Source organism: Gobio gobio, assembly GCF_949357685.1.
Source record: "Gobio gobio genome assembly, chromosome: 15".
Lineage (NCBI taxonomy): Eukaryota > Metazoa > Chordata > Actinopteri > Cypriniformes > Gobionidae > Gobio > Gobio gobio.
This window is the reverse complement of record NC_137108.1, coordinates 28,199,157-28,222,764: the sequence shown is the minus strand read 5'-3', so window position 1 is coordinate 28,222,764 and position 23,608 is coordinate 28,199,157. Positions and strand designations below refer to the sequence as shown.

The window sequence follows — 23,608 nt, the reverse complement described above, 5'->3', positions numbered from 1 at the left end:
GAGGTATGTGTGTATGTGTATATATATATATATATATATATATAGTTCAACTTGAAAATATCAACAAATGCAAATGCTGCAGTGCAAATAATTAATAGAAACAGAAAAAAAATAAGATGACATTCAAAACATTATTCAGACATTTACTTCACTCAAGAGAACTGTCTTAATTGTGGGTAACATTTAAGATCAAGTCAAATGTCAAATCATACCAGTAGAAAATGAAAACATTTGAAATAAAATTTAGCCAGATTTGATCAGAAAACATTTAGTAAATCTTTCCACTCACCATTGTACACACTTCTAAAAATAATGTAAAAACAATAACACATTATATTCATAGAAAAGACATTAAAATTTTCCAAAAAAAGAAAAAGAAAATTAAAGAAAACAACAATGTGAAGCCTTAGACAATATATTAAGGCTTTTCCGTGGGTTTCTCTTGATGGTATTAGTTACAACATGATTAGCCCTACAAATGAGAATTCAATCGTGGTATGAATCATTTGTTACTTGCCATGCCAAAGCTATGTACAGACGCCAAGATACAATGAGGCACCCAAACATGGATACCATTAGTTTACCGGGAACACACTACCCTTTGGGTTTCCAGTTTTCAAATAACATGTTCACATAGTGTTGATCTCGAGCGTCACACAGTTGAAGGATCCCCACTATATGTTACAACTTCAAACCTAAAGTGAACCCTGTCCCCACCTACATTTCTATACACAAAAATGTTAAAAATCGAATTCATCTTCTGCTAGCATAGACCCTCAAAATTCTCCCAAACTGAATTATCTCTTTCCGACTGGCTTCTCTTCTTTTCCATGGCTCTGTTGATGAGCCTTCAGGTTACTTTCTCTGCCAAAGCTTTTCCCGCATGTGGGGCAGGTGTACCGACCAGCACTATGTGCCCTTGCCATGTGGGCCTCTAGCTGAGCGGGTCGGTTAAAACTCTCCTCACACTCTTCACAAGGGTGAGCCTTCCGCTGCGTGTGCTTTTCTTTCTTATGTGCTCGAAGTTGCGTCAGGGAGGGAAAAGTGAGGTCACATTCAGTGCAAGGGATCTGCCGAGCCGGCTGAGGTTTCTTATCATCATTTTCTGCTTCGTCATCTTCTGCCTTGGGTTCCTGGGTAGATTTGGCTGGGCGTCCACGTCTTCCTCCTGTCTTCGATTCGGCTGTGGCTGGTGTTGCAGAAGCATCTTCTGAATGGTTGGTTTCCTCAGACTCCTCTGCCTCTTCCTCCTTCTTCTTTCGCTTCAGTTTCTTTTCACCGGGAGCTATGACCTCAGTTTTCGGCGGTCTCCCTCGACGTTTGATGGCGGCGCTACCGTTGCAGTGCCGGTCCCCTGCGTGGTTCTCCTGATGTTGCAGGAGCTCTGCCTCTTCTTCAAACCCCCTACCACATTTACCACACCGGTAGGTCTTTGTGGGATCCTCTGCCTCCTCTTCATCCAGGGGCACGGGGTGCTGGCCCAAACGATGGTTGCGCAAAAGTCCAGGGCTTCGAAACGTCTCGTTGCATTCTTTGCACACAAACTGACGTTCAGGACATACCTGCCGTCGATGCGTTGTTAACTTGTGGAAAGAAAGTGACGCATGTTGAATTGTTATTAAACATAGGTTTACATTTACAATTACACAAAATCTAAACACAAGTGCCGTATATTTAAATCAACGGTACATAGTTGCGCATGCTCTTAAACCCTACGATAACAATGTCATAACATTTTGCAAAACATTTTAGTAACTGTATATTGCCTATTTTTGGTAATCAAGTAAAAATTTCTAGCTGAATTAGAATAATAAACATTTTATGCAGAATTTAAAGGGATAGTTCATCCAAAAAATAAAAATGGTCATTAATTACTCACCCTCATGTCATTCTAAACCCAGAAGACTTTCGTTCATCTTCAGGACACAAATGAAGATCTTTTTGATGAAATCTGTTAGATTTCTTTCCCTCCACTGACAGCTATGCAAAACTGACACTTTGATGCTTCAAAAAGTTCATAAAGGGATCGAAAAAACTAACCCATATTAATTGAACACTTTAGTCTAAATTTTCAGAAGAGACTCGATTGCTTTATTTCATGAGCAGACTGAATTTAGGCATTAATTCACATATAAACATTTATCAATGCACACATCAATTGTGGTAAACCGAAGCTCAAGCATGTTCAAGTGACGTGCGAGAACCAATGAGGCTCATTCTTGTGTGTTACGCAGCACGTTTGAGCTTCCGCTTATGTTCGCTGATCAATGTTTATAAGTGAATAAAACACTAAATTAAATCTGTTAATCAAATAAAGCAATTGTGTCTTCTGAAAATTTGGACTAAACTGCTCAATTCATATGGATTAGTTTTACGCTCTCTTTATGAACGTTTTGAAGCATCAAAGTGTCAATTGCGTAGCTGTCAATGGAGGGACAGAAAGCTCTTAGTTTGCATAAAAAAAATTCTTAATTTGTTTTCCAAAGATTAACGAAAGTCTTATGGTTTTGGAATTGGAATGTGACGGTCAGGACATTTTCCCACCGGTTAATCGACGTGTGACAACACCGGTAATACCGACGGGGGCTTTTAAATTTGCGCTAATTTGAAAGCGAAAGTAAAATGAGTATGAGTGAAATGAGCAGAGTGAGCATGTTCAGTTATTCCTATGAAAGTTGAGCTTCCATAAGCATTAACTGAAAACGCTCGCTCTCCTAATGAAAAACACAACAACAAAACAATACAATGACAAACTTGCTTAAATAGGCGTTTTTACATTTCACTTTGAAACCAAACCTTCTGTGCTCATCGTATCAGTCAGCTCCTCACTCTCGCGATAAATTAAATCTAACTCCTGCTGCTGATCTGTGCTGCGCCTCTAGTTTGGCTCACACTTTGAGCAGAGACGTTCTTTTAATTGTGGTGTCTGTTCACAAACTGAACTAAATTATTTTATTTCTATAAAAAAATCTAAACGACGGTGGGGTGGTGCCGCGGTGGGCAAGTGATGTAACACCAGTAACACAGTCAACACGACTATCGCAGCAAGCCTAGTTAAGTAGTTAATGACAGAATTTGAATTTTTGGGTGAACTATCCCTTAAAGATACTTTTATACTTTATACTATAAAAAAATCAAAGCAAATGGTCAGTATTTTACAAAAAATATAATGTGAAATATAAAAATATAATAGTCATTCAAGCATTTTCAGTTCCATTTTATGTAAACCTCCTCTCACCTCTGAGAATGTGCGGAAGCATTCTTGACAGTGTGCACATTTGAAGGGCTTGTCCTCCTTGTTGTGGGTCGACTGATGTTGTGTCAGCTCCTCAGAAGAGGGGAAGGTTCGATCACACACGTAGCATGTGAACAGAGTATCGCACTGTTGATTCAAAGGCAACAGGCAAGTTATTTCATACGTTAAAAATGAACAGATTCAGGTTTTTGCAGAAGTCTCTGCCAAGTTTTTTTTTTTAAAATTAGTTATATTTATTACTGTATTGCATCAACTATGTTAAAATTAAAAGAGAAGCACAGTGCAAATAACTACTGAAAAAGCATCTCTTCCACCTGGTGGCAAACTCACAGCATTCAGTTTGCCAAGTCTGTCAAACAAAGCTGACCTCACAATAGCTGAAACAAAACCACTTGATAATGGCAGGGTAGAGGCTGCATTAGCCAAAATAAATTTCAGTCATTTAATGACATTAACAGAGAATGCAAAGTACTTTGAGTCATTTTTACAGAAAAATCTGGTATCTGGTCTACTAGAGAAAAACTCGACGAAAATAAGAACATGATCATCAAACAAATGTAATGAAGTGTAAAAGTGTGTAGCCAGGGGTGTTTGTCAGCTTCATTGAGAATAAGATTTACATTCAATAAACAGACAGTTCTCTCAGCTTTCCCATTTCATTAGTCTTTTTATTTTATTTGGATTAAATGGACATCTGCACTCTTCTGTGCAAGTCAGTGTAGCTAGAAGAACGCTCTTAGCAACAGACACAAAGCAGCACATCCTCACTCCATCACTCGGTTCATATTTTTAGAATAATGAATACATTCATTTTTGTGGATCATTTACATTTATCCGTTTCAGATGCTTTTATCCAAAGCAACTTACAAATAAGGAATACAACATTTGATTAAACTTAAGGATGCAATAAAAAGTAAAGTGCTAGCAATTCAAAGTTTCAAACATTGTCTAGAATAGTTTGTATGGTGAACTGAAGTATGACCATATTTAATCAAATCAAACTGCGAATGTTGTAAGTGACTGTATCCCTAATAATCTGTGGAGTGGGCTTCTGTGATATCAAGGTAATGCCTTAACTAACCTGCTGAAGTTGCTGTTTGTATTCTTCCCGATGACTCTTCTTCATGTGCCTTTCCTTGGCTTTTGAGTTGCAGAAAGTAATAAAACACTGGAAACACTGCAGGCTTTCATGCTGGTCTAAATACATAGAGAAAGAGAGAGAGAGAGAGATAGAGAGCGACAAATTTAAACATTGTTTGAGTTTATAATAAATGTAAATACCTAGTGTAACATCAATACATAAAAAACATCTAAAAGTATAACAGAAAAAAAGGATTTAGGAATGTGATGAGCACAACATGATAATATTAATCCAGTAATGTCTGGATTTTAGTAATCCTGTTCTTTTATTTCTTTTAGTAATCTTAGTTCCAAAGACTTAAAAGTGAATTATTCTATCCCAGATTTGAATTAAAAATGCTAGGACTCCATTCCCCATTACACTATTTGAAAACTGGCATAACACTGCAACAGGTGCCAATTTAGAAACATGCATTTAAAACGAGGACGTCTTTCCATAACTGGTTCCAGTACAAATTCAATTATTTCCCGTCACACTCACATGACTGAATGATAGGAGGTGGTGCACGGCCCTGAATGGAGGTGGTGTAGACATCCTCCGTCTTCTCAGGGGGCAGTTCAGCAGGGGCAGCAGTCTCTCCACCTCCCATTACTATCTCCTCTATGTTCAGTATGTTAGCGTCCATTATGAGGGCTTAAGGATTCAATGTACACCCGCTGTAAATGTTACTGTAACAAAGAGACGATAGACAATCTAAATATACATATAAACATACTAGTGTGCAAACATCACAAAATCCCATCACCCATTTAAAAAGTGCCACTTAAATGAATAAACAACGTAAAAACGTAATAGAACCGTTTCTACGTAACGTTACTTGAGTTTTCAAAATGAAGTTTTTACAAGACAAGTCAACTGAGCTATTAAACACAATATAGCTGACAAGCTTAAAGTAAAATATATTTGTCTACCTTTATACACGCACTAAGTACTTAACATCACAGCAGTACAAGAATATTTGTTCATAATATAAAAAGTGTTTAGAAAACAGTGTTAGGATACCAAACGTCTCCAATCTTGCGTTTTAGAGCCGCCTACCGTTTGTTCGCATAACTAAGCTACATGCTACCGGCTAACGAGGCCTACAGGGGCCTTGAGCTTCTGCAAACTAAACCAATGCTATGTAGCTAACTAGCTCATTACTTCATGTATTGAAATTAGTCCCACAACCAATGCGCTGCTACCGCTGTCCAAAAGAAACTTTAGCGGTTTGAACGGCGCAATGCTTTTCTTATTTATTAAGCTGCTACTACATTAGCCCGCTACTGAGTTCGAGGTTAAACTTGGTGTAGAGTAAAAACCAAGTTCGCTAGCTAAAGCCGTTTCAAACAAAGCCCAAAAAGAGGGAATATTTGTATTTTAAAGTTAATTAAATCTGAGTCTTAAAAAATAATTCAGCAGAATTCTTACCTGAAAGAAATAACCTTTTTGTCTGGAGGGAAAAGGCATAAGCCAGACATACATATGAAAATAAAGGGGGCGCAAACGTGTAGTCAGTGACCCGCTGTTAGACTGAGAAAAAAAAAACCTGCATCACGTGCCACGGCGTCCGCTGTACTTTCCATTGTGTTCATAGAAGAGCAGGACAGGTATCCATATGCCTTGTTTGTCATTCAAAATAAGTCAATCGCTTCTAAAATTAGATAACATTGCTAATTTTTCTAGCCCACATTAAAATAATTGCATATTCACTGATAATTACCATAATCTAAATTAAAGTGTTTATCAGAAGAAGAATGATCACATACTATAAAATGTAAAAGCTTTTATTTCATACAAATACAATGAAGATGATTTCGCAATGCACAATGAGCAGAAACCAATACAGTCATGAATTATTAAATGAAAACATCACATTCTAAACACAAACCTTTTCTTTTTCGGAAATAAAAAGCAAACAATTCACAGGGCATGTTCTACTGTTTACTAGGTGTAAAATACAATAAAATACTATTCTCTGTGGAAAGTTGAAAATAAGATATAACAATCACAATAAAACATTCACTATACACCCAACTGGGTTTAATTGTGTACGCTCAACTACACAACCTGGACAGGAATAGAAATGGGTGGCTCAGGGTTCGTCATGAATCATGGTAAGCAATAACTTAACAATTAACAATCTTATTTATGTAAATGAGTAAATGTTAGAGTTTAAATGTTCACAGTTTGTAATCCTTATGAAGACCCCTGACTGTGAAACTTTAGGAAACAGTTGTGGTTTCGAGAAATGCACAGGAACACACAGCATTTGAGACAACGCACACGTGATGTTCTCTCACAGCCTCCGAATCTACACCTCCTGGCCTCCTCGCCCTCGGCCAGCTGCTCTGGCCAGTGGCCAAAGCCATCATACCGTGTATGTACATCCAGCAAAGGGGTCTCAAGAACCTGAGAAGGTCTTGAGTCTGTATCTGGGCCGTGTAGTTTGGGAGCAGGAGGGCAAGGGGGTGATGAGTCTTGAGCGTCAAAGCCACTGGAGAGAATCAGTGCTTTGGCCACCTCCAAACGAAATGCCATAAGTGATAACAGATCTGTAATATGACTGTAATCTTGCTTATACTGTATCCATGCATTTACCAACACCAGATCGATCAAGTCCCAGAGAACAGAATGTGGCCAAGCGCTGACTGCCGAGTTTGTGCATGGAGTACGATAAAGACTTCTCAAGTCACGGTTAAGATTCGCAGCTTTAATTGCTCGCTCAAAGCCACTGACAAGAGATGTTGAGCGTGGCTTCTCCTTTACCACTGCGGAAAGGATAAAGCCATGATGACATCTGAAAAGTTTGAGTTTTCCATCTGAGCTCACAAACTCGTCACCTATTTGCCCTCTTGCCCCACCAACCTTGCCAGCACTTTGCACACCCACCTCTAAAAGATGCTCTAGCATAGAAGGTGTGGAAAGCTCTGGTTTGCAAAGAAATACCATCCCTTCATTTTGGTCTTTACCCCTAGAGACCATTTTCTCGACTACATTTTCTCTATTGGAGTCATCTGCACTCAAGTTGAAGTCCACGACCAAGCCTCCACCACTTATGACAACTGTGTGAAGTAATGAATGGGTTGGGTGTCTTTGAAAAGGAAGGGGGTACTGGTCGACCCCATAGTTTCCATTTCGCTGCAATGCCCGACAACCGACATGAACTCTTCTAATCAATGGCATTATCTTCCACAAAGGATCTGTCTTTGAGTTTGCACAATTACGTGCCTCCTCATTAATGCACGCTTCTTTGCTCTGTCCTGGCTGGTCTCGATTACTTTCTTCAGACTGCTGATCGCTACTTGTCTCCATGGACGCTCCACCAGAACTGACCAGCTTTACTTTACGAGTGAGCTCACAGAATCTTGAAGAGGACATGGCATCGGAGATCAGAGGTACTCGTGTGCAGTCTTCCCAGTAGAGCTTTGTGCTGGGAAACTTTGTGGTAGGAAAAAGAGAGTCTCGGTTTAGTTTTATGAGCAGTTTATGAAAAAGTACTAAAATAAGATGGTGACACCAATGATCAATTATTATTATTATACAATATATTATTATATATTTAAATATGGAATATTTTATAATTACATTTAAATGAACCATATGAAAAAATAATGGAATTTTTTAACAATCACCACATATTATTAACTTTGAGCTTGAAAGTATATTTTCCACAACTTTTTGTAATTATTTTTGTAGACAATTTCTGTGATGCAAAACTGAAATCGAGCCACGAACGCTGTGCTAAGCTGAACTCAATTCCTATCGACCAGCTCACTTAGCACAGCGTTCGTGGCTCGATTCGTTGAGACTGTTTTCCAAGATGGCTCCTGTCTGTATACGCGTAATGTACTGTCTTTATAAAGTATCTTCTTATTAAACTGTTTGTACACTTACAAAGTTCACAATGCTTCGGTTTGCATGTAGGGGCCCTCATTATGCTGCCGTGTTAGTGTGAGGCAATTTTGAGCCTTGTTAGTAGTATTAACTAGCGATTTAATTTGACTTATTATATGCCCCATAGACTAGCGTTATAAGCTAATCTGTTTTTAGAGATAAAACTCTTTACATTCGATTTTCATGAAAACGCATCCCAGAGAACGATCTACTCGGTAACCATGTGTTAAATACCCCTAGGCTAATTTTTTCACCGGAGTTGTCCTTTAATGTCTTTGCTGAATAAGTGTATTGATTTCTTTAAATTCAGCTTTGCAGCACAGAAATAAATTAAATTTTAAAATATATTCAAATAGAAAACAGTTATTTTACAATTTAATAAAATTTCACAATATAATTTTTTTTTTGTATTTTCAATATCAAAAACTTTTGAACGGCAGTGTATATATACAGTGAGGAAAATAAGTATTTGAACACCCTGCTATTTTGCAAGTTCTCCCACTTAGAAATCATGGAGGGGTCTGAAATTGTCATCGTAGGTGCATGTCCACTGTGAGAGACATCATCTAAGAAAACAAAAATCCAGAAATCACAATGTATGATTTTTTAACTATTTATTTGTATGATACAGCTGCAATTAAGTATTTGAACACCTGAGAAAAATCAATGTTAATATTTGGTACAGTAGCCTTTGTTTGCAATTACAGAGGTCAAACGTTTCCTGTAGTTTTTCACCAGGTTTGCACACACTGAAGGAGGGATTTTGGCCCACTCCTCCACACAGATCTTCTCTAGATCAGTCAGGTTTCTGGCCTGTCGCTGAGAAACACGGAGTTTGAGCTCCCTCCAAAGATTCTCTATTGGATTTAGGTCTGGACACTGGCTAGGCCACGCCAGAACCTTGATATGCTTCTTACAGAGCCACTCCTTGGTTCTCCTGGCTGTGTGCTTCGGGTCATTGTCATGTTGGAAGACCCAGCCTCGACCCATCTTCAATGCTCTAACTGAGGGAAGGAGGTTGTTCCCCAAAATCTCGCAATACATGGCCCCCGGTCATCCTCTCCTTAATACAGTGCAGTCGCCCTGTCCCATGTGCAGAAAAACACCCCCAAAGAATGATGCTACCACCCCCATGCTTCACAGTAGGGATGGTGTTCTTGGGATGGTACTCATCATTCTTCTTCCTCCAAACACGTTTAGTGGAATTATGACCAAAAAGTTCTATTTTGGTCTCATCTGACCACATGACTTTCTCCCATGACTCTTCTGGATCATCCAAATGGTCATTGGCAAACTTAAGACGGTTCTGGACATGTGCTGGTTTAAGCAGGGGAACCTTCCGTGCCATGCATGATTTCAAACCACGACGTCTTAGTGTATTACCAACAGTAACCTTGGAAACGGTGGTCCCAGCTCTTTTCAGGTCATTGACCAGCTCCTCCCGTGTAGTTCTGGTCTGATTTCTCACCTTTCTTAGGATCATTGAGACCCCACGAGGTGAGATCTTGCATGGAGCCCCAGTCCGAGGGAGATTGACAGTCATGTTTAGCTTCTTCCATTTCCTAATGATTGCTCCAACAGTGGACCTTTTTTCACCAAGCTGCTTGGCAATTTCCCCGTAGCCCTTTCCAGCCTTGTGGAGGTGTACAATTTTGTCTCTAGTGTCTTTGGACAGCTCTTTGGTCTTGGCCATGTTAGTAGTTGGATTCTTACTGATTGTATGGGGTGGACAGGTGTCTTTATGCAGCTAACGACCTCAAACAGGTGCATCTAATTAAGGATAATAAATGGAGTGGAGGTGGACATTTTAAAGGCAGACTAACAGGTCTTTGAGGGTCAGAATTCTAGCTGATAGACAGGTGTTCAAATTCTTATTTGCAGCTGTATCATACAAATAAATAGTAAAAAAAAAGCATACATTGTGATTTCTGGATTTTTTTTTTTTCAGATTATGTCTCTCACAGTGGACATGCACCTACGATGACAATTTCAGACCCCTCCATGATTTCTAAGTGGGAGAACTTGCAAAATAGCAGGGTGTTCAAATACTTATTTTCCTCACTGTATATATTATATATAAAAATTATGTAGGGGCAAGGTTTTTGTTAAAGGCATTTGACAAATTCACATAATAGCAATAAAATGAGCAAAGCAATATAAAGTAAAACTAATTCATATTACGCGTTTTCTTGACCATGAAAAAAAAATCATGTTTGAAATGTCAAGGAAAATTTTTGGCACCATCTTTTGAAAATGACCCATTTTTCAAATGTTGTCATGCACTTGTGTTATAACTAACCTTCAGAGTTCCCATTGCAATGTGGATTCCCACATACTGTGCAACCTCTTTTTCTGTGACAGGGTTTGGCAGTTTTGATGTTTCCCTTGTACAGACAGCAATTTCATTCCATGTGTCCAAACTAAAATACTGATTGAAATAGTTAATGGGCTTCCTGTTGAGCTGCCTCTCTGGTTCTCTGTGCCTTGTTGGAGAGGCACCAATGGTTCTAAAAAAAAATGGTTTGAAAAAAAGCTTTTAAAGATTGCTGACAGTATTTTGGCATACCTGGTATTTTATTTTACACTAACAACACTCACGTTTTGCCACTTGGACCACATCTCTCTGTGCCCTTTTGATGTACTGCACCATTAGACTGTATTCCATGGTAACAGGACATCACAATAGTTTCAGCTTCTGGTTCAGAATGGACATTATCGGCCTCATCTGTGTCTGAATTCTCAGAGAGGAATTCTAGAAAGCTCTGGGTTCTCTGATGTTCAGCACTAACATCACCTACAAAAACAACAAAGCACATTCTCAAACTGAGCGCCCAGAGCAGACCACACATCAAAGCATTAACCTGGCTATTCTTTTATTTACCCTCTTCAGAGTTTGTGTACAGATGTTGCATGTCCATTTGTACAGAACCCACACTGATTTCCTCACATTCTTCAATTCCAGATGAAGCCCCTATGTGTTATGAGTGTGACTGATTAGTGACAGCATGCAAAACAAATGCATACAGCAAATAAATCAAAATTAAATTATTTAAATACATTTAATAAAATCCAGAATTATGTGGCCCACCTGCAAGCTCCCGTGTATCCAAGCATGCCTGTTCTGCATGAGGAGGTTCCACTAAATGTTCCCTCTCTTCCTCCTTAACAGGGTAAAATATACATTGCTTGCTGTAGGTCTGCAGGGGCACTACATGAGAGTCAGAAGAGGTGCCATCTCGGTTCTTATCTGCGAGAGGAATATGTATATTTACTAGACAAAACTTTGCAGAAAGGGTTCCCCAGAATACATAAAAATATATTTTCTTGATACTGCTGTACAAATAATTAAGTTCTAATTATTTGGTTAAATCTGACCTTGGCATGCAACACGGGGAGGATCTGCAGGCTGGAGTGCCTGGAACATTTCATTTGTAGTCAAGTGGTCTTCTGCTTTCACAATAAACATCTGTACTCCACGCATCGAACCACTCGCAGAAGAAATCTGGTGAGCCAAATTTGAAGAACGTTCCTCTATTTTCATGTCAGAAGATGTGCAAGCCACTTTACTGGTATCCAACTTGGAGTTTGCCTTAAATGAGAACATTATGTAATTCTTATACACAATACACATACTTTACATGACACAATAAATAAGGGGTTTAAAAATGAATATTCAAATGGACAACATCTAAAGAGTCTGATAAAACATGCAGAAACACTCACCCGTCTAATCCGACTCTGGGTGTTTGGAATTTCCAAATTTCTCTCACGCGCTGTCAAGAATTTTTCCAATATGATTCCAGGAGAGCTGCCATCTCTAACCAGCTCTCGAGATGTCTCGAATGATCCATCTTCAGAGTTCACAATATCCATTACACTCGTGGTAACGGAGTCCAACTCAAAAACTACCTGTTCCTCAGGAGCCTCCTCAGAAGACGATGGTTGACAAGTTTCAGGGGCATTAACTCCATTCTTGTCAGTTTCTTTGTTCTTTCTCTCTGGAGCATCAAGTACACACATATGATAGAGCACTTGACATTCTTGTGTATCCTTATTTTCTTCCATGTCCTTTTTACTTTTGTTTTCGGTGCTAGTTCTTCTTCCAACTGGTCTCTTGCCCTGGCTTCTTCCAACTCCTTTCTTACCTCTCTTCACAGAATGTCCTCCTATCACTCTTTTATGATCATCAACTCTCCGTACAAGTACCTCTTCTTCTTCTTGCTTTATCTCTGGTTCAGTAAGAACTTTTTGAGTTAATACTTCATCAGCATCTTTTGCAGAACATGGATTGCTTTCTTCATTTTCATGCTCTCGAGAGACACCTGAAATGTTTTTTATCAGAGTGTTTTGGTTCTCGTCCTCATTTTGGTCTCCAACCATGACTAAATTGACCCCTAAGGGCAGTTCTTCTTTAATTTCTTCCTCCAATGCATCTTTGAGTTCAGTGCAAAAAGTTTCTGTGATGGTCCCAACCTCATTGCTCCGTTTTGTTTCTGACACACACTCACTAGCATTTTCAGTTAGCTCCTGGGGAACGATACTTTTGACTGGGGCTGGGGTAGACATCTGTGAAGGGATCTCGCAAACTTCTAAAGGATTTTTCTCAGGAGGTTGCTCAGGTCCAGGAACAATTCCTTCAACATCTTTCTCTGCTTGTTGCTTTCCTTCAACACCACCAGAAGCAAGTGTCAAAGAAGGAGACGGACTTAATGCTGGGAATGATAGTCTTTCTCCCACAATCTCCCCCACCTCAGTCTCCATATCCCAATCTGTTGCAAACTGAATTTCAAAGACATTAGGTGAAATATGTTTTTCTTTAGGACCAGGTCTCATAACTCGTTTTTTAGCAACAACGGTCTCATCTGGGAAGTCCACCTTTCCGGGAGAGTGCCAGGCTGCCATGTGTTCCTGTAAAGCAGACACTTCGGAGAATTTCTTCCCACAGTCCTGGCACCCAAGAGTAAGTTGAGAATACGGAGGGCTCAATGCAATTTCCTGGTCTATTTTTGTAGGAGCTTTGCGTTTCCGTATAACTTTGGGCTTTGTAGACACAGAACCGTTGCTATTCTCAACAGAGGGCATTTCAAAAGACATGGGCTCTCCTTGATACTCCACCAATTTATTTTCAACTGATTTTGCTTTCTTTTGGTGTGCTACATTCAAGGTTTTTCTAGGTGCTTTTTTTGTTTTTTGCCGTACCTTTTTATCATATTTGTTTGGGGGTGATTTCTCGAGTTCAGTAGCATCCAACTTGTGTACTTTCAGCTGAGGCTGCTTGTGACCTTTTAATAAGAGCAGAGCTTGTTTCTCTATGTGAGGCAGGTCTGGAACATCAGGTCTTGATTTTGCCTGTGTGACCTTATGCTTTGGTAATTTGTGGGTATTCTTTTGAAAACTAACTTTTTGGGTCTTTCTAACTTTGGGTTTCTTGGGACAATCGCCTTCAGATGTTTTGCCCCGCTTTTTTTTCTTTTGCACAGGTACCAGTGTTTCATCCTGGTGGACGTCCTGGACAGACTGTGCCTTCTTGACCAAATTGTTCTGATTCTTAATTTTTCTCTTCTGAGGTTTCCCTTGTTGTGTTGCTTCTGATGCCACCAAAACAGTGTCTGATGCATTATTAATTTGCCCCGTTGACTTCACTGCTACTCCTGAAGGACTTTCAACCCCCTTTACTTTATCTTTTTGCGCTTTTTGGTTAAAATCCAATTTATCATCATGCTGAGACAAAATAGGCACTTGGTCTTGATCACTAATTTGCTTGTTCTTGTTTTGCTTGGTTTTAGATGTTTTTATTACCTTCGGTTTAGAGGATTTTTTCTTCTCGCTTGGTCCAAATCGGACAACAAGCTTTTTGTTTTTTGTCTTTTCTTTTTTCTTAGTGATCACTTTTGATGAAGTATTAACTTTCTTGGTTGATGCTACCTGGCCATCACATATGTTATTTGCGTCCTTAGTCTCTAGTTTTTCAGACAATTGTTTCTTAGATCTTTTTTTCTTTGTTGGATTTTTCTTCTGAACCAAAGGGCAATCCTGTAAATTGGCTCTAGTCTGGTCTGGTGTTGGCACAGAGCTTTGTTGAAGATCAATTAAGGTGTTGTTCTGCACAGTGTTGAGGGAATCTGGCTGAGATTGTGGTTCCACCATGGATGGTTCTTTTTCTAATTCAACTTGGTCCTTTTGAGCTTGGATTTGCTGAAGTTCTTGAGGCTCAATTAATTTGCCTATATCACCCTGTTCACTTACCACCTGTGCGTCTGATTCCAATGACAAGTCTGTTGAATCTTGAATTTTTTTAGGACATGCTGACTCTGCATTGGCAACGGTCTTCTCAGATTTTACTGTGTCGACCGGCACATTGTCCTCCTCCACATGATGAGAATTTGCGGTTTCAGGTTGAGGAATTAAAGGTGGTTCACTGTTTGTTTCCAAAGCTGCAATGCCTTGTGTAACTGGAATATGTTCCTCTGTTGTATTTGACAGTTCATGAACTAAGTGATTCTGTGGCGCTTCATCATGTAAAGGTGTTTGATCCAGCAAAACCGAAGTTTCAGTCTGTATTGGTATAAGTTCAAGGTGAATTTCATTCATTTGCATTTGAGCCTCTGTTTGAGTCAGTTCAACAGGTGCAACTTGGGTCTCTGAGCTTTCTGATGAAGTTATGGGTTCCTCTTGTGACAGCACAATTTCCTTTTGTTTCAAATCTCCTATCTCTTCTGACACTTGGAGATTAATTTGCTCTGCTTTTGATGGGCCTGTGTTAGATTGCTCACATTGTGTTGGCTGAATGGTTGATTGAGTAAAATTCACATGTAATGGTTGCATTAATGGTTGTGGATGGGGTAATCCAAAGCTTTGTGGCTGCAATGGCAATATAACCAACTGATTTACTTTCTGTACATTTCCAAGTTTTTCAATTAGTCTTTTAATCTGCTCAGCATCCAGCTTGTCTATTTGCTGTGGTGCTGGTCCGATAGTTTCCATGAGCAGAGTTTGTGGTTGTCCAATTGCTGTCTGTATCATAGTAAGTCCGGGTGGCTTTGGTTGTGGCACCAACACAGTGCTACTTTGTGACTCTTGAGAGTGTTTATTTTTGATGTGAAGATGATGTGCTTTGGAAGTCTTGAAGACTGCATCGCACTGCGAGCATGGGAATTTTCGCTCATTTGTTCCTGCAGAAAAACAAAATTAAAAGTATAAATAAATCAAGTGGTCAGCACAGCAACATTCTCATTTAACAATCCTTCTAATCATGTTTGACCTCTAAAGTGAGTGATGAAAGCACAGATGAGCAATATATCAGTACAATATTGTTTATTAGCAGATATTGGAGTTTAAGTTATCATCAGTATTGTGTATATCATCGTGTACTGGATATTAGGTTACGTCCAATTTTTTGTTTTTCCCTTTGAATTTATTTTGACAAATTAGTATATAAATGTAATATCAGCCTTCAGCGACAACATGAAACTGACTATGGGCTTATCGATATCAGCAAGAATTGAAGTATCAGTGCATCCATACAATACAAAAAGTCTGTTTCAAGACCAGTATTCTTGATATCACCACAGAATCTCGAATAAAACTCCTCGCAATCTTATTTTTAACGTCTATTCAAACTAAATAAAAAGATAAGATACAAGGTTTTGGTCATTTACCTTTAGTTCTCTTTTTCTTTGTGGTTGTTGAAGCATTTGTCTGGTCACCTTTGGTACCTTCTTTGTGGTGTTTTTCTAAGTGGTTCTGAAGAGACTTGGATGCAGAAAACTTTTTACCACAGTGTTTGTGTGAGCAAACATACGGCTTTTCCGCTGTGTGTACCCGTTGGTGGTATCGGAGCAAAGTAAAGGTTTTGAAAGGCTTGCCACACTCCGAGCAGGTGTATCCATGTTTGCTATAGTGAATTTGTTTTTTGTGACTTGTTAGCTCACAGGATTGGTAGAAGGCCTCATTACAGAACGGGCACTTGAACCGCTCGTTACCAGTGTGTGTGCGTTGATGGGCCATGAGCTCTGTGGAGGAGGTGAAATGCTGATCACAAACATAGCAAGTAAAGAGAACATCTCCCAGGATGCACTGCTGATACTCTGCAGGGTGGCTCATTTTAAGGTGCCGATCTTTGCTTTTGGAGTCACTGAAGATGATGTGACATTCTAGACATTGTAGTGAGAGCTGGGATGCTAGAAGTCAGTGTGAAAAACAAAACAATGCATATTAGAATAAAACAAACAGGTAGAGCAAACAAAATTATATTTGACTTAAAGGGGCACTTTGGCGCTGGGAAGATGAATGTGTATTTAAACAGTGTCATTTATGTAGTAGAAATGTGAAATAATTTTTTGAATTTGGTGCCTTCTAGACCGAGAAAAGACAGAAAATGTATTTTTGTCTCATGTGGATGAAAGATACGAGCCTGGTCATAGATGTATACATAGATGCCTCATTAGCGCTTGCACGGATCAGTAGAATGAGGCATCTACGATCGATATATCTATGACCAGGCTCGTATTTGACCTCACTTAGCGGAAGTTATGGCGGAGCTCAGAGATGATCACGTTCGTCTGATAAGAGGTAAAATAATAGCATAAATACTGCTCGGTTTTTCGCAGAAACTGATCATTTAGCTAAATAAGACCCTTATTCATCATCTGGTATTGTTTAAAGCCCTTTGAAGCTGTACTGAAACTGTCATTTGGACCTTGAACCGTTGGGAGCCCATTGAAGTCCATTATATGGAGAACAATCCTGGAATGTTTTCATCAAAAAACTTAATTTCTTTTCGACTTTAGAAAGAAAGACATGGACATCTTGGATGACAAGGGGGTGAGTAAATTATCAGCAAAAGTTTATCTAAAAGTTAACTAATCCTTTAAGCGCGGCTATCACTCTCAGCGCGTATCCAGTTTGGTGCGTTTTCTGATCCTATATGGAAGCTAAACTTTCATAGGAATTAATTGGAAAAAAAAATCCTCCGATGACGCAAATATCGTCATTTTGCGTCATGGCAGGATTTTTTTCCAGAAATAAAATGCATAATTCTCTCGTCTCAGGGGGATATGAGGGGGGAAAGTACCATAATTCAAATATACTACGGGGTTTCTACTGATACAAAGCTTAATGCTAAGTCACTGAAGTTAACCTTTAAAGCAGGCATGAAACTTTTGTTATAGACTTTACTACAACAATTGTGAAATTGTTTCTAAGTAAAATGGCTATTATTATCTTTTTTAAAGCGAGCATTGCATATTGGCATGGAAAGATTTGAAAATGATTGGCTTAATTGCAGCAGAGAGAAGTGAATCTCAGAAACAGCAAGATATGACATTTAGATTTAGAAATATATACTGTATGTGTGTGTATATATATATATATGCACAAAATAATCCTTCAAAAGACCAGTAACATGCATTAAGGAAATAATATCAATTTTGATTAAAAACATTTATAACAATGGACTGTAACATTGGCATTTCTTGGAAAAAACACATAAGGGTCAAATAACTTACAGGTGAGAGGTATTACTTTGGCCATGTCGATTTTTAGAGGGTTAAATTTGTCCTTCTTTGGAGGGATGTTCTTTCTGTCTGCATTGTTTGCTTTACCTCCAGTTGACATTTTTGGTGTTTCATTGGAGCTTATGGGCTCTTCAGGTGCACAACTTGCAGCCTTACAGTCTGATGAGCCTGATTCGTTGGATGCATGCTCACATTCCACTTCTGTCACAGTATCTGAACTCGACTCAGCCAGATTTGACTGATTTTCACAATGCAAGCCTTCAATGTCGGCAGTTTCATCTGTTTCCTCTATAACAGCTTCAGGTTGTGTGCTGTCATCTTGTGTTGCCACAGGAAAAGCACAGTGCTCCACTGTTTCCTCTACAGGGGTTATAGGTTCTATTATTGGTGGTACTGGGACATAGAGGTCCAGTTTCAACTCAAGACCACTGGTTTGACCTGTACTCTCCGTAGCCTCTATTCCATTTACAATACTATCTGATGGTGCGTCCAAAGGAGATGGGTGGTCTGAAAGTGAAAGGTGCTCATTGTGCAGATTTGCTTCAGGAGCAGATGGTTCACTGAGTGGCTCATTAGCATGTTCCATGATGCTTCACTTCTGATGTGAAACTCAATGTACAATTGAACTCAGATCTCAAAAGTACCCCTAAAATAGAAATAAATGATGCAGGTTAACTAACAAAGGTAAGAGGAACACTCTAAAACATAAAAGCACATCTCATATCACAATGCATTTTTGAACTAACAAAAAGTGCCAAAATGGTATGATTGTACTATGTAAATATCATTAATCATTGGAATGGTAGAGGAAGTGTGTCTATTAAGCCCAGTCATAACTAAGTTTCTTAAAGATAAAGCCTTCTAATAAAGTGGAACTTTAATACACCTTTCATCTAAACATCAAGTAACAAAATTAAATTGCTTAATGTAATTTCAAACTTGACAAGATCATTTAAGCCTACCTGTTTTCTTAATAAACCCACTACATATTTAAATGTAAATGCTTCACATTTGATAAATAATTAGATTTTGATTCTTTGATGAGTGATCAGCCTGCACAAAACTGCACAAATGTATTATAATTTTAGTTATAATATTTGACATGCATCAGCATCCATTTAACATTAAACAAACATAAGTGGTCAAATCAAAACATTTTATTTTAAAGGGATAGTTCACCCAAAAACTACAGCCGGGTCATAGATATATACATAGATACCTCATTAGTGCCTGCGTGGATCATGGCGTGGATCGCTCGAATGAGGATTCTACGTATACCTATCTATGACCCGGCTGTAATTTTGACCTCACACACGGGAAGTGAAGGCAGTCTGCAGAGCTGAAGCGTTCGTCTGATATGAGGTGATATATTTGCATAAATACCGCTCATCGTTTTGTGTCTTAAGACATCAATGTGTCGTCACGAGCCGCAGGGTTTAATTTGAAGTTGTCTGTCCATGTTTTTTTTACTCGAATAGAATTAGACCCCATTGACAAGCATTATATGAGTGACACACAGCAACGGTTGGAGTTAAAAATCTTCATTTGTGTTCTACTGAAGAAACGAAGACACCTACATCTTGGATGCCTTAGGGGTAAGCAGAAAAACATAAAATGTTCGTTTTTGGGTGAACTATCCCTTTAATGTTTCTTTGATATTTCTATAATAATCTGTCTGCTTTCTTTCTGCTACTCTCTTTTCTCTGGCTAAGCATCTAACTGGTCGTTCACTCTCAGAAACAGGGCCTTTTCCTATGAACTCTAAAGTTTTTTTCTTCAAACCTGTGAGACTCCCTGGTCCCCATGATGAAAAAATGCAACTAAGTAAAGTTCATGAATTAAAAAGTATAAATTTTAGGGATGCTCTTGTAAGATTACAAATTTATACATTGTTATATATAGGTTCCAATGTAATAGAATATAACTGAAAACATTATCTATATTTGTGTTTTACATTTTGAAGTAAACTTGAGGGAGATTACGTCAGGCTGTGTAAGTGGTTGAGACATTAAGTCTTTTGTCTCTATGCAATTTCCTGACTATTTACCATGACAAGTTTAGAGCAATACTGCCTGAGTGATTGGATTAGCATCTATGCAGTTGAATGGCACTGTTATGCTGATTGAATCTGGACGAGGGACACAGTTAAGTAGGGTGTGCCCTTTACCTACACAACATATGCATTCTTTTGTTTGAATGTCTCCTCCTCTGCTGTATAACCACTCCCCCTAACATCTAGATAAATTGCCTTATTTTGTACTGTTAAATCAGACTGTTTTCGGACGACCTGCAGCACAGAGAGTTCTCATTAAAATAATCATTCTGTCTTGATCCGAAGTCTCCTGGTCTCCATACTTCAAGAAACAACTGAAGTTCACAACACTCTGATCAGGATTTTTGCAGCAGATACTGATATCAAAGGCAGCGATGGATACATCTATGCTGCCTTCAAAAATCGATCAGATGAAGGTATCTGAGGAGACAGGAAGTGAAGCTAACATTAGATTTGGATGTCTTGATGCCTTCCTACATTGGAATGCATCCTCCGAAGGCAGCATTTTAGGCTTTCGGATGCAGGCTGTGACAGTTAAACTTAAAGCTACACTGTGTAACTTTTTTAGTTTATTCTTAGCTAAAAACACTTAGTTCTTTCAAAAATATATGTGCTCATTAATGTATATTTACTTCTTTCAAGTAATAAAGTATTCTCGTAAGTTTATAATATGCCATTGAAAATACAAACGGGTGAGGGGTTTGAATGCGGGTCGCCATGTCGCCCCTCCATCTTGAAAGTACATTAGCCAAAGAGGGACATACCCGTAAATTCAAGCTTCGCCTTTCGCGTTTTAACACTCGATGGCATCGTGTCGAATGTGGACGAGGTCGAACTAGAAGCCATGTTAATCTTGGACTAAATCGGCCACCATAGGAGTTAAAACGAAATCGGAATTGAGAGGAACAGAAACTAATATTCACTGGATGGTCATATACCTTTTCACCGCTAGATGGGGGGAAATATCACACAGTGTAGCTTTAAAGATGCCGTCTGAATGTTGAGGTTGGTAGTCAGTGTATGTGTACATTTTTTAAATAACTTTTTCGGTGTCATTTCAAGAAATTACTATTGTAGTAATTAAATATTTGCTTATAACCAAATCTCGCTCCATTTTGTTGTACAGACGATCATTAAACTGTTATGCTGCCTCAGAAGTCTGTCTGAAATCAGTTTTGTACTTTCGCGCACAAACACTGCCTACAAAGCCATTGCCTGAATTTCTTTCTTCTGCTGAACACAGAAGACGAATTTTTGAAGAATATGGGGAACTAAACAGGTGATGGACCTCATTGACTTCCATAGTAGGACAAAATATATACTATGGAAGAAGTCAATGGGGTCCATCAACTGTTTGGTTACTGGCATTCTTCAAAAAATCTTTTGTGTTCAGCAGAACAAATAAATTCATACAAGTTTGGAACAACTTGGTGAGTAAATGATAACAGAATTTTCATTTTTGGGTGAAATATTCCTAAAAATTAGCTAACCTTAAAGGGTTAGTTTACCCAAAAATGAAAATTCTGTCATTAATTACTTACCCTCATGTCGTTCGACACCCGTAAGACCTCCGTTCGTCTTCGGAACACAAATGAAGATATTTTAGTTGAAATCTGATGGCTCTGAAAGGCCTCCATTGGTACAATTTACGGTTCACTCTCAAGACCCTTAAAAGTTACTAAAGACGTCGTTACAAAGTCCATCTCACAACAGTGGTTCTAAAATAACTTTATGAATCGGCGAGAATAGTTTTTGTGCGCAAAAAAACCTTAAATAACGACTTATATAGTGATGACGATTTCAAAACACGGCCTCATGAAGCTTCGAAGCGTTATGAATCAGTGAGTCGAATGAGCAGTTTGAATCGCCAAATTGCAGCAGTTTGGCAGTTTGACACGCGATCCGAATCATGATTCGACTCACTGATTCATAACGCTTCGAAGCTTCATGAGGCCGTGTTTTGAAATCGTCATCACTATATAAGTCGTTATTTAGGGTTTTTTTGCGCACAAAAACTATTCTCGCCGATTCATAAATTTATTGTAGAACCACTGTAGTGAGATGGACTTTGTAACGACGTCTTTAGTACCTTTTAAGGGTCTTGAGAGTGAACTGTGCCATTGTGCCAATGGAGGCCTTTCAGAGTCATCAGATTTCAACTAAAACATTTGTGTTCCGAAGACGAACGGAGGTCTTACGGGTGTCGAACGACATGAGGGTAAGTAATTAATGACAGAATTTTCATTTTTGGGTAAACTAACCCTTTAAACAACATAGATTTTGCAAAAATAATGCCAGTTAATTTGTCCATAGGCATCTTTACACAGCTGGGTTAAGGCTGCTCTTTGCCTGCTTAAATTTCTCTGTAACGCTGCATAAAAGTCAGAATTATGCCTGCTCTGACCCACCTCAGCCCCTAGTATAAAACTAGCCTATATACTATACAGTTGAAATAGCTTGTAAACACATTTATGCCACCACTGAGCAGCATTAAACTGTCAGTGCCAGTCCAGAAGTGCATCTGTTCCACCTTTGCAGTGTAGATTTGGCATATTTTGCTCCGCAAACGAAGATAGTTCAGAAAAAGCAGAAGCAAAAGCAGAGTTTAACTGTTGCGTATACGACCAACTCTTGAATTAATCAGCATTTGTGCTCGAATCCGTTGGATTAATTAATGTTTTCAATGAATCAATTATTCAAAAAGATGTCCTCTTGTTGCCACCTACTGGCGTATCGATGTAACCTAAAGAAAGAGTCAATAAACAGTCCCCACCAATTACCCCGAGTGACAGCCTTTCTGGAATGCATACAACAACACATTCAAGCAGTATGAGTGACACAAACAGTGAAAAGTGATGTTAGTGATTTTGACTATACCAGCACTCTCATCGTTCGTTCGATCAATCAAACTGTAACGTAACATTCGTCTAGGTATGGTGCATGATACAAAGAATCCAGTGCAAGTGGCTCCTGATGTCACAAATATGCTGTCTATGAAGGCTGCTACATCACCACTAGGTTGAGAGACACAGCCCACTGTGCAGGGTCAAAATAAGCTGAACAACGAAGAAAAGGGAAGTCGAGATAAACACGACTACATGAATATGGCTGTTTACTCTCACTCGTGCAGTGGTTAGATCCTTCCATGTTTCGCTAATATGAGGATTTGCTGTTCTAACCCATTGTGTGCAAAACTGCCTGTTATATGGCGCGTGTCTGTGCGTGGTTGCGTGAACTGCCATAAAGGCATGACTGCATAGCGCTGTATTAGCTAATATAAGCCCCAAACTCACCGATTTAGTTTTTTTCTTCTTCCCAGCATCTTTTCTACGCAGTATTTTCTTGATAACCCATTGGTTGCGCCTTTATCTAAAGGGCTTTATGCGAGATCGCCATATCACAACACTGGGATGCAGGTTGTGCGACGTCACGCACATACTCTATGTGGGAGTTGTAGTTCACAAACATAGCATTTTGTAGTCCTTAAAATAAATATTGTTCCTCAATAAATAAAACTGGTGGGGCAAAATGTAGAGGTAAGTTATGATATATGTATATAAAGATATTTCGAGGATTTAGGACATTGCAGTTTTGCAAGCATTTTATGCATTTTGCAAAATCAAAATGTAGCCTATTGTGCAGTCAACTTTCAAAGTTTTTTTTTTTTTTTTACAACTGACTCATATCATCCATAAATATGGGTAATGCTTGGTAATGAATTCACTCATATTCAAATAGGATATCATGGTTATTTATCACTAGCGATG

The 23,608-nt window shown here is 38.8% G+C and overlaps 2 protein-coding genes across 2 annotated transcripts; both read right to left on the bottom strand.

Annotated features, from left to right (window-relative positions):
• Positions 1–114: 114 nt before the first annotated feature.
• Positions 115–6,022, bottom strand: znf576.2 (zinc finger protein 576, tandem duplicate 2). Its single transcript, XM_079836511.1, has 5 exons — positions 5,808–6,022; positions 4,878–5,065; positions 4,338–4,453; positions 3,239–3,382; positions 115–1,583 (listed from the first exon to the last, which is right to left on the bottom strand). The coding sequence occupies exons 2-5, from the start codon at positions 5,020–5,022 to the stop codon at positions 798–800; spliced, it is 1,191 nt and encodes a 396-aa protein (XP_079692637.1). The 5' UTR covers positions 5,023–5,065; positions 5,808–6,022; the 3' UTR covers positions 115–797.
• A 125-nt stretch (positions 6,023–6,147) lies between these two features.
• znf576.1 (zinc finger protein 576, tandem duplicate 1) lies at positions 6,148–23,289 on the bottom strand. The gene is made up of 10 exons (XM_079836562.1): positions 23,135–23,289; positions 17,780–18,434; positions 15,932–16,453; positions 11,997–15,445; positions 11,649–11,862; positions 11,362–11,520; positions 11,155–11,244; positions 10,872–11,067; positions 10,573–10,780; positions 6,148–7,817 (listed from the first exon to the last, which is right to left on the bottom strand). Exons 2-10 carry the CDS (start codon positions 18,372–18,374, stop codon positions 6,576–6,578), a joined length of 6,675 nt encoding a protein of 2,224 aa, XP_079692688.1. The 5' UTR covers positions 18,375–18,434; positions 23,135–23,289; the 3' UTR covers positions 6,148–6,575.
• Between the last annotated feature and the right edge of the window lie 319 nt (positions 23,290–23,608).

Coding starts and splice junctions, on each gene's coding strand:
- znf576.2 (XM_079836511.1), bottom strand. CDS start 5,022: ATGGACGCTAACATACTGAACATAGAGGAGATAGTAATGGGAGGTGGA. Junction 4,454..4,877: donor ACCTCCTATCATTCAGTCAT/GTGAGTGTGACG, acceptor CTATGTATTTAG/ACCAGCATGAAAGCCTGCAG. Junction 1,584..3,238: donor GCTTCCGCACATTCTCAGAG/GTGAGAGGAGGT, acceptor TCTTTCCACAAG/TTAACAACGCATCGACGGCA.
- znf576.1 (XM_079836562.1), bottom strand. CDS start 18,374: ATGGAACATGCTAATGAGCCACTCAGTGAACCATCTGCTCCTGAAGCA. Junction 11,521..11,648: donor TCCCCGTGTTGCATGCCAAG/GTCAGATTTAAC, acceptor TTCCTCTCGCAG/ATAAGAACCGAGATGGCACC. Junction 11,068..11,154: donor GTACACAAACTCTGAAGAGG/GTAAATAAAAGA, acceptor TTGTTTTTGTAG/GTGATGTTAGTGCTGAACAT.